General features: G+C 42.6%; 1 protein-coding gene across 2 annotated transcripts in view; it reads left to right on the forward strand.

The window, feature by feature from the left end:
- The window catches only part of tyw1 (tRNA-yW synthesizing protein 1 homolog), a 71,858-nt gene that overhangs the window by 53,831 nt on the left and 5,175 nt on the right, over positions 1 to 12,852 (forward strand). For both annotated transcript variants that reach the window (XM_084559355.1, XM_084559356.1), the window contains one exon: positions 8,048 to 8,215. In XM_084559355.1, the coding sequence (XP_084415481.1) occupies positions 8,048 to 8,215 (168 nt within the window). The remainder of the gene's footprint in view (positions 1 to 8,047; positions 8,216 to 12,852) is intronic.

Raw genomic sequence — 12,852 nt, forward strand, 5'->3', positions numbered from 1 at the left:
TTTAGCACATCTTCTGGGGACAGGTTGGACCCTCTAGCGGGCTGGTGGTTTGGATCTAGACTGACCAGACCACCTCCAAACATGCTCTGGGCGAGCAGACCATGAATGCGTCTTGGGTTTGTCCACAGCTGAATCATGTAAGATGATTGCACAAAACAGATTGTCCCTTGAGGACAAATAAAGTGATTTGAATTGAATTTAAATTTGAATTGAATGGAATTTCTGCCTGTAAGATCCCTCGGGACTCTTCCGTTAATGCCAGTGATCTGAACAGAGCCCGAGTTATAAGGATTCGGGATACAAACATAGAAACGTAGAAGTAACACAGTGTGTATTGAGTTTGTTAGTAATTCTCTTAGTGTAGTAACAGAACCAGACTCAACTCACGTTCCTTTCTGCTATCCTTTCAATTCTTTCTTTCTGTTCAGATCTGCTAAACTCCATTTTTCTATGTGCTGTAAATGTCAAAGCAATTTTTGGGCCATCTGGAAAAAAAAATAAAAATTGAGTTCAGCCAGCTGTGTGACAATCAAAGCGTCCTCATCCCTGTCTCCTTTCCTTTCTTTCCTCAACATTAAACTTAGTTCGACTCCCATGCTGTGTTTTATCGCTACTTAAGTAATCAACAGCTTGCTTCAATCAAAACTCTGCTTCGTGATTGTGTTCGCAATGAGCCGTTGATGGCCGAGGAAAAAAAAACACACACACACTTCTCCGTCCAAATTGTCCACTAAGACTGGTATTTTATTGAAGATGTCTCATAGGAGTGTGTATCGATCCACCACTTCCTGGCATTTCCTTACACCAGAGAGAGAGAGCGCAGCGCTAACAAGACAGCAGGGAGCTCTGGAGTGGACAGGTAATCAGAGTCACTCATCAAATGAGGCCGTGTGGCTTTTACACGGGAACTGACACGTTAAAGTAATTAATCTCCACTCTCAGCTTTCTTTCCTCATGCGTGGCCTCTTTCTGAACGCAGAATAATTCTTGACACTTTCCCTTTTGTCCTGGACGGGATGAATGTGAAGGCAAATAAAAAGAGACACGCTCAAATCTGTGAGTGTCAGCAGCAATTCTGATCATTAACTAAATCCAATTTATTTATAGATGACATTTTAGCTTCACTGTGACTCTCAGATACTTTTTTGACTGTTTTAAAATGTGTGTTACAGGTGTTTTATACGTTTAATAAAAGAATATATAACTTTGGCATGACCGTCTGCGGTAATTGTGACGGTGTATTTAATTTCCATGTGATACCCGCATTTGTCCTGGCATTTATCCAACCTCCCGCTCTACAGAAAGCTAATTATTCGTCTCCCTTTATAAATTTTAATGTCTTAAGTAAATTGGAAGTATTTCATCCTTTTAAAGTCTGACCTTCAAAACAGTATGAGCTACAGTAAAAGCCTCCTCCTCCTCCTCCTCGTTGTTCTGACAATCAATTATTTAAACAGTCTCTCTGGCACAGGTAAAAGGTCTCGCTTTTTATCTCTTTCTTGTCTTTTTGTCCCTTGATTATCTCCTCCGTCTCCCTCTTATCTTTCCGCCTCTCCATTTCCCCTCTCCCTACTTATATTGGCCCTTTTCTGACCGGATAAACCCCCCTCGGGCTGCTGAGCTTTGGGGCGAGCTATCAGCCTCAGCATCTTGAGCCCAGTAATTAGTGCATCTCAGGACAGACTGGTGACAGTAAGATAGAGTGAGTTGCTCTATCATTGTTCCCATCCCATACATCTCATCACATTCTGCAGAGGTACAGTGGAAAGCATCCTCACTTACAGTTTCACCTCCTGGTTTGGCGGCTGGCAATTTACCTATGTACTTCCCTGAGACTTGATAGTGTACGTTGTATGGCGTTTTGTGATCTTAGTTTATTTATTTTTATTTCTATCTTGTTTAGTTTTTTAATGTTCTAGATTTGTAACTTATTTCATTGACTTGCACTGTCTGTCACTTATGAGAAACAGTATTTCGTTCTTCTCTGGGTACGCAGGTTCTCAGTGAAAAATAAATAAATAAATCTTAAATCAAGTTAACCATCACCGCTGACGGATGAGGCACCCTGGCATTGTTTTTAGATGTGTATATATAGATATACCATATATAAAGACTAACACAGTGCTTCAAAGATACAAAAGAGTGATGACCAGAATCAGACGAGCTAAACAATACGTCTAGCTGTGTGAAAGGCACAGTCATGAAAAAGAATCTAAACATAAATCATTTCAGATATTTGTGTCTGCAACTGATATACAACTTTAGCCTGTAGGCCAAACTCTGGGGACTGTGATAGGCAGTTTCACCTCCTGGTTTGGAGGTGATGCAGAGGCTACGGAGATAACGCAGACCCTAGCTCCGTAGCTGATGTGCTCCCCAGAAATGTAACGCCTTTTGTAGCGCCGCGGCCATGCAGAGCGCAAGAGTTGTGATTGGTCCGCTTGGTAGTAGCGCGTTTCCGCTTCAGTATTTTGACTGCTTCTCCATCTCTGCAAATTTCAAATTGGTTGTTTTGGATCAATAAAGACTCAGTAAAGTTAACTGAGGAGGTTTGGAGATACAGACATTTGTATGAATCGTGTTTGGCGAAATTTCGACTAAAGTTTCAGTCGCCATTGTTGAAAGGACCTAGGTAGCCTTCACCGGTGTGACAACTCCATTTATACTTGTGCGTTCGTCAGTTTGGCTTTGTATTTTTTGTTTCTACTTCCTCCTTCACTTTCAACAATGGCAGATGAAACTTTCGCCGAAGACAAGTCGTACAAACGTTTGTATCGCCGAACCTCCTCAGTTAACCTCTCCTCGGTGTGTTCCATCTTTATTGATCCAAAACGATCAATTTAAAAACTGCCGAGATAGAGAAGCAGCCGGAAATACTAAAGCGGAAACACGCTACTACCAAGCGGACCAATCACAGCTCTTGCGTTGCGGCGGTGCTGGGAAGGTGCACATCAGTTACGGCGCTAGGCTCTGCGTCAACTTAACGTGGAAGTATAAACTGTCTGTGGAGAGATTACTGGTGCTGATGGGCAATAAAACTAGTTTATTCATTTAATTAGAATTACATTGATTTTTAAAACAGTTTTTTTTTTTTTAAAACATTACCATAATTGTGATCGTAATTATTTTCAAAGTCACCTAAAAAGACGATAAAATACTGCGTTGAGTGTAATTGCCTCAATTTAAATCATAATAAAGGTTTCTGACCATTGAAAGAGCATCAGTGGCTTCACTGGTGCAGATTTTCCAAGTCTCTAGATTTCTGCTGGGAGAACGCACACAGTTCTTATAAAAAGTTTTTGTTTTTGCTGTTGTTATTTTGCTGAGCGTCCCCTATTTTCATGCTCAATAGCTTAATGTGGATGCAGGCGTTGTTTCCCTGAAAGAGACCTGTCCATCCAAGGGGACGTAGATCAGAAAATCCATCACACCCGGGTTGAAGCATCTGCGTATAATTAGCTCCCTCATGCTCCCTCGATTTGTCCTTTAATTTGTCAGCCATCTATCTATCCCTCTAGATAGAAGCACGACTGTTGCGTGTGCGTTGCATCAAGATAAATTGTGGCCCCGTAAAAATGATGAATTGTATGGGTGTGTGCGCGTCCCCCATCACCAGCAGCAAGACCTTTGTTGTTGACCCGTTAATTATTAGTTCATCATCTTATGTGGCGCGACGCAATTTACCATCTGCTGTCCGATTGTTATCCAGTGTGTGATTTATCATCTGTGCGGTGCAGCATCAATACCACTTACCTGCCACTGGCCCCTCACTCGCCCAGAGAGGAAATGGATTACAGAGAGAGAGAGAGAGAGGGAGAGGACTGGGAAAGAATATAAAGGTACAGAGATGAATTTGGTGAAACGTGCACACACATACACACACAGGTGTATGTTACACACACCTGAGTGGGGCCTTGATCATCAACATTTATGGTTTCCATTAAAAGCGGAAGACATAGATTATTCGAGCAGGTGAAGGACTCAAATAATCTATCTCTCCCACAAACTCCTCAGGTGATACAGGACATTATTTTCCTCCATATATCTCCAATCTTTTTCCATCTCTTCCTATAGCACCATCATCCTGCCTGGCCCATTCCTGGCTGATTTATACCAAGTCCTGGATAGTTGATCTTTATTCAGCAGGCCTTCTGGCTACGCTGATAACTCCCAAGGTCTCTCATCAATTCTGTCCTGCACTGTCTTGCCTTCAGCCACCCCATTTGTGTCTCCAACCTCAACCCCATAACGATGCACGGTGCACTATTCTGTTGGTGTTTGTTTTCTTTGTGCGGTGAATTCACAAGCAGCCCGACAAGACATATGTGGTTAAATTACGGAGGTAATGGCTGCAGTTCATGGCCTGTGTCAGGTTCCCTGCAGCACCTGAGTGGTTAAGTTAGAATTGATGGGAATGGGCCCTCTTGAAATAGGTGGGTGAGAAAGGGATCCGTTTTAAGAGTGTTTCTTGTGTAGTGTACCTTCGAGGAAAACAATTAAATTCCCTGCTTCCTTCAATATATCACTTCTTTCATTGGTATAAATTCAACTTACGGCATTTAGGATATTGGCCTCAAATGGGTTTGATATGTCTCCTGTGAAATGGTGAAACAACTGTTGTTTTATCTTGGTCAGTGGTCAAAACAATTTAACTTACCCAACTTCACAGTCTGGGAGATCATTCGCACGTGCAAGTACTCGTCGAAGCCGCTTACTAAACAATAGAAGGAAGATGCATGTACAGCAGTTGTGACTCATCAGAGAATGGACATGGGCCTTCTGAGGGTGTCCTGTGGTGTCTCGCAAAAATCACTGTAGGTGGAGGGCAGGGGCTTCTGAGGATCATCCCACAGATACTTGATCAGTTTGGGATCTAGTGAATTTGGAGGCCAGGTCAACACCTTGTGCTGTTCTTCATGTTTTTGTTTTTTTTAGTTGTTCCTAAACCGTTTTTGTGTGTGTGCCTGTGTCAGGCTGCATCCTGCTGGGGATGGCTGCTGCCATCAAGGAGTGTCATTGCTATGGGGTGGGGGTGTCTGGTCTGGTCTAGGTGGGTGCTACATGTCTAAGTAACATCCACACCAATGAATGCCAGGTCCAAAAGTTTCCCAGCAGAACATTGAACTGTCACAAGATGGTCAGTGTTATTCAGTTCTCCTGTCAGTGGTCATAATGTTGTGGTTCATCTGTGTATTTATCAGAAATCGCTCTGTGCTTGAACTTCATTTGAACATACTCAATCATTGTCCTCCACAAACCAGCAGACACGTCCATAAACACACATTCGTACTAGTGGTTACTCTCGTGTTTCCTCCGTGTGGTACCTGGGTGAGGATCAGACGGCGTTCTGTTCCTGGCCAACAGATCAGAGAATTATGGGAGCACAGCTGCTGCCTTGGCTCAGTTACAGCACCTCGCCACACAGGTGGTCTCTGTGTGTGTCACTGTGGCTGTATGACTGTCTTTACGAGGACCAGTCAGAGTATTTGGAGGGAGGACATTTTTCGGTTGTTTGAGGGTTAAGACTTGGTTTTATGGACTTTTATTTGTGGTGGCTAAGAAGCTAAGGACTGCACCGTGTGCCAGATAATTTGTATGAAGAACAAAACCGTTCTCCTTCACATAATACATAAACACTGTACATTGGTTGGTTTTACCTGCTTGTATACAAACTTTTTAGTTTAATAATTTGAAGGTTCATGTTTGCTGCATTGCGTCCTTCTCACTTTAAAGGGTAAAAATAAAATCAACTCTGATGTATCATATGCCGTAGCGTAGCGCAGTAATCCTAAACTCCTGGGTGTACTCTCAGCCCATATTTGATTAATTACTGTCATAAACACTCATCTCGTCTACACAATTTCTCCCCTGTCTTCCCGTACCTCTGCGCTGCTCTGCCAGTGTGAGGAGACTCTGAAAGGCTGATTTAATGTTGAAATACTGAAAAATGAAAATCCATTCATTCATTCATTTTCTGTCAACGCTTGTCCTCTGGAGGGTTGCGGGGCAGCTGGAGCCTATCCCAGCTGTCATTGGGTTAGAGGCAGTCTATCGGAGGGCTAAAGGCTCATTTAAGGTACTGTGGGACATTGACGGTGTAACCTACGTACGTAAGCCTACGTCAGTGCGAGCCATTTATACTTGTGCGCTCGTCAGTCTGGCTCACTCTGTAAAAACAAAAACCCAAACACCAGTCGTCGCTGTGTCTTTTTTGCCAGTCGGGTTCATTTTTTGCTTCACTTTCGACAATGGCGGCTGAAACTTTCGCTGAAATTTCGTCAAAATTATTAAGACGAGTTGTACAAATGTTTGTATCTCCGAACCTCCTCAGTTAACCTTTCCTCGATGGGTTCCATCTTTATTGATCCAAAACGATCAATTTGAAAATCATGGAGATGGAGAAGCAGCTGGAAATACTAAAACAGAAACACGCTACTACCAAGCAGACCAATCACAGCTCTTGCGGTAGGTGCACATCAGCTACGGCGCTAGGGGTCTGCGCTGTTGTCGTAACTTCAATTTCACACAGTCTATAGTCTAAACCGCCTGTAACACAGAGAGATAGACAACCATTCACACTCACACCTACGGCCAATTTAGAATCACCAATGAACCTAACCAACATGTCTTTGGACGGTGGGAGGAAGCTGGAGTACCTGGAGAGAACCCACGCAGACACAGGGAGAACATGCAAACTCCACACAGAAAGGAACCAGTGCTAACCAAAACCCATTCAACTTCTACATATTGAAAATCACTTGTGTCTCTGATCTCTACAATGTTTTTTTTTTTGGTTTGTATTTTCAAGAGCTCTTATAAGTGAGTGGAAGATATTAAAGAGAAGGTCAGCCTGGGTTTAACTGCCTTGGTCTGTGGTGACAGCTTGGCTTTGAAATCCAATAAACTACAGAACAGTTTGACCCGCACAGTTATTAAGAAACTGGAAATCGAGTCCATGTCAATGTCCCTGCTTTTTAAAAAAAAGAAAAATAATGGTAAATCTTGTATCAGAGGTTCTTTCTGGTCGTACAAGAAGGGCATCAAGACTTGTACCATTCAACACATTCCCTTCTGCACTCAGGCCAGTCTGGTCAATAGTTTGTCTCTGCCGTGGGGGGGCTGCTGCTCTGTTCTCCTCCCAGGGCCTCTCTCCCTCCTCATCACTTGTAACAGCAGCAAAGTTTTGCCACTATTGATCAGAAAACACTCAGCCCTCTGTTTTGATTGATTTTTGTGGCCAAGGACAGATGCTCTTTCACCAGCAGCTCCCACGTTCACTAGTGATAACTAGCTGAGTCACTGCTGCGTATCAAGCCTGTTCATCAACCGTACATTGTCAGTTATCTGAAAACTAATGAAGCCTAACTAATGAGCTGCACTAAATGAGTCACTGAATAGTGAGTAGAAAAGTATCACCATGACATTTAGCAGTAGTTGATAATTTTGCTTGTGCAGCTGATAATAAAAGATGAAATACGATCTCATTTTCTTTCCGTGGGTATGTAAATTATGGCGTGAACTTAAAATTCATATCAGAGACCTATCTGTTGTAAGCCTCTTCTGATTTCTTGGCAGCACGGTTTAGTACATTAATAGCCCAAGGTTAGGTGTCCTTTGAGTGCGGAGTGTTAGAAGGATTACTGCAGATGCTGTATATGGATCTGGGTATATACTGTCCTGACTGCAAGTGTTGAGACAGTTAATTCAAATTAAATAAAGTGCCATGTCTGAGCTTGTGTTCGCATTGTTTTCACTAATAGTTTTTCCTTAATATTTTAATTCTCAGTTATGTTTTACGTAACCTTAACCTGCAAAAATCAGCCGGTGTGTGAAGTATCTGTCAAAATTGGAAGTACTCTTTACGTCAGAAATGTCAAAACGTGTTTCTGCCAAACGTCCAACATGTCATGCATTTGATTAATACACCGTAGCATTACATTTGTGTCTTTTTCCTGGATGCCTGATGTTTTCAGTGGGTCAGTAAAGGCGTTGTAAAGCTCTGTCTTTTCTGTGCTTGTCTTCTAATCGTGTGCTCTTGTGTGTCCAGGGTGTTACGTACTGTGGGGAAAGCTCTGCCAGCAGTCTGACCATGGCTAATGTTCCCTGGCACCAGGAGGTGGTCGCCTTCGTCCAGCAGCTGGCTGACATGTTGCCTCAGTACGAGATTGCCTGCGAGCACGAGCATTCGAACTGTTTGCTCATTGCACACACCAAGGTAAGACCCGCAGCATCGGGGGCACGTGCATAACTGAACAGCACAGCACATCTGCGACCTGCACCGGTTAAACATCAGATCTGGACTACTCCTGCTGCTAAAAACATCCCTCTCTTGGTTTTCAATTCCTAAATGAAATAGGATTTTTGCATGATACATCAGTTTATTGCAGAATCAATCTACCATGATACCTTACAGCTAGTTGGTGGTGGTTTTTTAACCTGGTGAATGAGGAATTTTAGTCTAATATGAAAGAAATGATCTCCCACTATATTAAATAATTGTCTTTTTTATTAAAGTGAAGAAAAATATGTTTAATAATTTCTAGCTTCCCATATGTAAAGATTGTCTGATTAACATACTCCCTACTGCTCCTAAGTTGAATCTTTATTATTAGACTGTTGGTCAGACAGACTCACATTTTTTAGACAAAATGTTTTAGCAGGAAACTAATTTAATTTGTCCGTAAAGAAAACAACAAATGTTGATATGAAAGATAATGAATCTACAGTAATGTCTGCGAGGGACTGGGTTCAGGAGACAAACTAATATCATTGTCACACATTACCAAGGATGGCGTCGAGTCTCGCTGCCAAAAAGCTCCATTTCGGTCTAATCCGACCTTCTTTCAGTTGACCTTGAAGTCTCCCACGTGCACTCCAGTCTAGATTTAATATGAGCTTTGCTATTCTCCCTCTCCATAAAGCTCTGACTGGTAAAGAGCCTCTGCCGCAGTTATTTTGTGCAGAGACTCTCTTCGTCTCAGCTGCCGAAGCGTTTAACTCCTTCATTCATAGATGTCTTGGTGCTTGAGTCCTGCTCTAGGCAGATGTTTTCCATTTCTTAATGATGGATTTAACTGAACTATGTGTCCATGCACAGACTTATACTTTGAGTTGCTCGGAGTGTTCTTTGGTCTAATTATAGGCTAGATTGCTGATTAACAAGTGACGGGACCTCCAGAGACAGGTGTCTTTATACTACAGCCACTTGAGACACATGCGCTGCCCTCAGGTGATCTCCTGTTATTAACTGTCAGACTATTAGCACCAACTGGCTGCACCTCTGTTCACTTAGGTCCGTCACTCAAAATCTTAAGGAGGGTGAATATTTATTATATATTCTTCATTAATCAACATTAAATTGGGCTTGTTTGTACATTTCTTGTCAAAAAAGACATATTAGATTCAACAATACTCAATTTAGGTTGGTACAGTGGTGTGGTGGTTAGGATTGATGCCTCACAGCAAGAAGGTTCTGGGTTCTAATCCATCATGGCCGACTGGGGTCTGTTTGTGTGGAGTTTGCATGTTCTCCCTGTGTCTGCCTGGGTTCTCTCCAGGTTCTCCAGCTTCCTCCCACCGTCCAAAGACATGCTGGTTAGGTTCATTACTGATTCTAAATTGGTGTGAGTGTGAATAGTTGTCTGTCTCTCTGTGTTAGCCCTGCACTAGACTGGCGGGATAGGCTCCAGCCCACCCACCAGGTGTTTGCACAGCAAAACTAAACCAATAAATAGTTCCAGGGTTAAATCTGATGTCATCCTACACTCAATTAGGCAGTGTTTCTAATTTATCATGATTATAAATGCACCCAGACAGTAGATGTTACAACAGAATCCCTTCACAGATAATAATGAATAACATGTACTTGGTTTGTTCTGTCCAGACTCGGTCATCTTTCATCTGTCTTCCCTCTCAAAGCAGCTCAGAGGCTCACAGCGGGCTCCTCCTTTTTAAATTAGTAGCTTAATTTTGTCCTGTTTCATCACTTGTATAATTTAGTCTCCTGTCCGTCCTTCCTTTATAAAAAAGAAACCGTCCAAGAAAGTACCCGGCTGCGTTGGGTTCTGCCAAGACAGCGGTCAATAATTAAAGAATGATGATTAATTGCCGTGTCAGCTCTTTCTGACATGGAGGAGTTTGCAGACAGCCAGTAAAGGCACCCACAGTCTCTGTCACTCAAACTCATACTGTATGAACTGTGCACTGAGCTCCATGTATTACCAGAATTTATTTAACAACCCGAGCTCCTAATCCTCCGCTATTTTTATTTAATGAAGATTTGTTTTCTTGGGGCTGATTACAGATTTGTTTACCTCTGTGATGAATGTGTGTCTGGAGGCTCATGCTGGGCCCACCGTGAAAAGGAGAGAGCCAGGACTGCAGCTTCTTTATTCCACCTCGTCGTCCTGTTTGAATGCGTAGTTGTTATTCCTTTAAGCCGACAGTGGAGATAGTAACGGGGCCACATCAACGGGCCACGACACACCAGACACCAGCGCTGTTGTGTTACACGTCAGGACACTGATTCCAAAAAAAAAAATACTGCATGTTTTCTTAGCTGGGTTTGTTTGGGATCTTCTTACTGGCGTTATGTCGCAGTCTCCGTGTGAAAGAGGCTTTGCTATGTTAAATGTGGTACAAGATACTGGTCAGAGAAAAAGGACGAAAATAGTCACAGTTTCTGGAGAGGATGTCTCCATGATCACTGAGACAAAGAAAATTAATCTGGGTGGAATTTAAATTTTGCTTAGAGCTTTGAGCAAGGCAACTACTAAAATGTATGTTTATGCAACAAGGATGGATGGACGGATGCTTAATTAATCTCAAATTTCACTTTTGCAAGAGCAAAGTACGGGGCGGCACAGTGGCGAGGTGGTTAACACTGATGCCTCACAGTGAGAAGGTCCCGGGCTCAAAGCTCTTAAAGGAGAAAATGGGCCGACTGGTTCCTTTCTGTGTGGAGTTTGCATGTTCTCCCTGTGTCTGCGTGGGTTCTCTCCGGGTAGTCTGGCTTCCTTCCACCGTCCAAAGACATGCTGGTTAGGTTCATTGGTGATTCTAAATTGGCCGTAGGTGTGAGTGTGAATGGTTGTCTGTCTCTCTGTGTTGGCCCTGCGATAGACTGGCGACCTGTCCAGGTTGTACCCCGCCTATCGCCCGATGACAGCTGGGATAGGCTCCAGCAGACCCCTGCAACCCTTAACAGGACTAAGTGGGTACAGAAGATGAATGAATGAAGAGCAAAGTACGGGCCCTCTATATACACAATCTATATACACAATATATACTAGAATATATATTCATTCATCTTCTGTAACTGCTTGTAACCGCTTGTTACAGGTCTCCAGTCTATCACAGGGCTAACACAGAGAGACACTCACACCTACGGCCAGTTTAACCATCATGTCTTTGAACGGCGGGAGGAAGCTGGAGTTCCTTGGAGAGAACCACAAGAATATATATTAAAAATTAAATTGCAATGACATGAAATTAACTTCACAACCGTGTGCGTGTGCGTGTGCGTGTGCGTGTGTGTGTGCATGTGCATGTGCGTGTGCGTGTGTGTGTGCATGTGCATGTGCGTGTGCGTGTGCGTGTGCGTGTGCTATAAATTATTTGGGAAAATTGACTGATTGCCTATTACCTAAAAAATAGTAAGAAGATGGCTGTAGGAAAAGAGTAGATTACAGTGTCATAATAATAATAATAGTAATAATAGTAATTCTGTCTGAGGTTTCTTCATATTTAAAGTGAGTTTATATATATATATATTTATTTATTATGAACATGATATCAGTGTCTGTCTGCTGGTCAATCAGATGGTCCGTTTGGTCCAGACTAAAACGTCTACAGCAGCTACTGTGTGGATTAGTGCACAAAATCAAAGCCTTTTATTTATTTTTTTAAGATTATATCAAATATTTTTAAAGATACGTCTGTGTTTTGGGGTTTTTTTTAAGTGAAAGGTCTCAACAAATACTAGGTAAATATCCGTGTAGTTGGTTACACACGACGTGACTGCTCTAGATCTCCTCAGGTTTCACCGTCAGGTCAAAATTCCAATTTGCTTCTACAGCAACCTTGATTACTCTTGGTGTTTTTTTTTTGTTGGTTAACAAATGTAAGCGTGCTAAAAGGCTTTACTGAGATAACATCAGCTTGTTAACACTGTCATTGTGAGAATGTATCTAGTGCAAAACAATGCACGCACACATTCTGAGTGCCTCATACTAAAATGCAGTTCACATAGACCAGGAACCGTATAAATGCATGATAACTGTTATTACATTTTTAGTGATTGCATGCACAGCACACAATCAAAAACAATCACCTGGGACAAAAAAAAAACGCTTTAAAAGCCGGTTGTTGACTTAATTCCAGTCGATCGGTCACACGCCAGCGTGGATCAATATTTCACTCAACTGATTTCCACCATCTCTGCTCCATTCTGCTGCTGTTCTCCTCTTCTCTGTTCCATCTTTTTTTTTTGTCTTCCCAGCATTATCTCACCAGCGCGACTCTAACGGCAGCCATTTATGCAGCCGCTTCAGACGCCTTAATTCATTTGCACCTCCTCGCCTACAAGCGTCCAGTGTTTCCTAATAGACACACGCTCTCTCCATCGCTTTCCAATTCCTGCTGTTAGTCACGTAGATTGCAGCATTAGTGCGCGATGCTCTGTAGCCTGTTAAGTAGTACGGTGGCGTGTGAAAAATGACCACTCACTGCTCCGCTGAGGCCTTTCAAGCATCTGTGTTTTTAAAGAAAAGGAGGACGGGGGCCTTAGGTTCAAACACGCACCCTCCAGAATATGAATTCCTCCTGGTTTTACACTTTTTGTTTGTATTCTGT

Source organism: Chelon labrosus (genome assembly GCF_963514085.1).
Source record: "Chelon labrosus genome assembly, chromosome: 13".
NCBI lineage: Eukaryota > Metazoa > Chordata > Actinopteri > Mugiliformes > Mugilidae > Chelon > Chelon labrosus.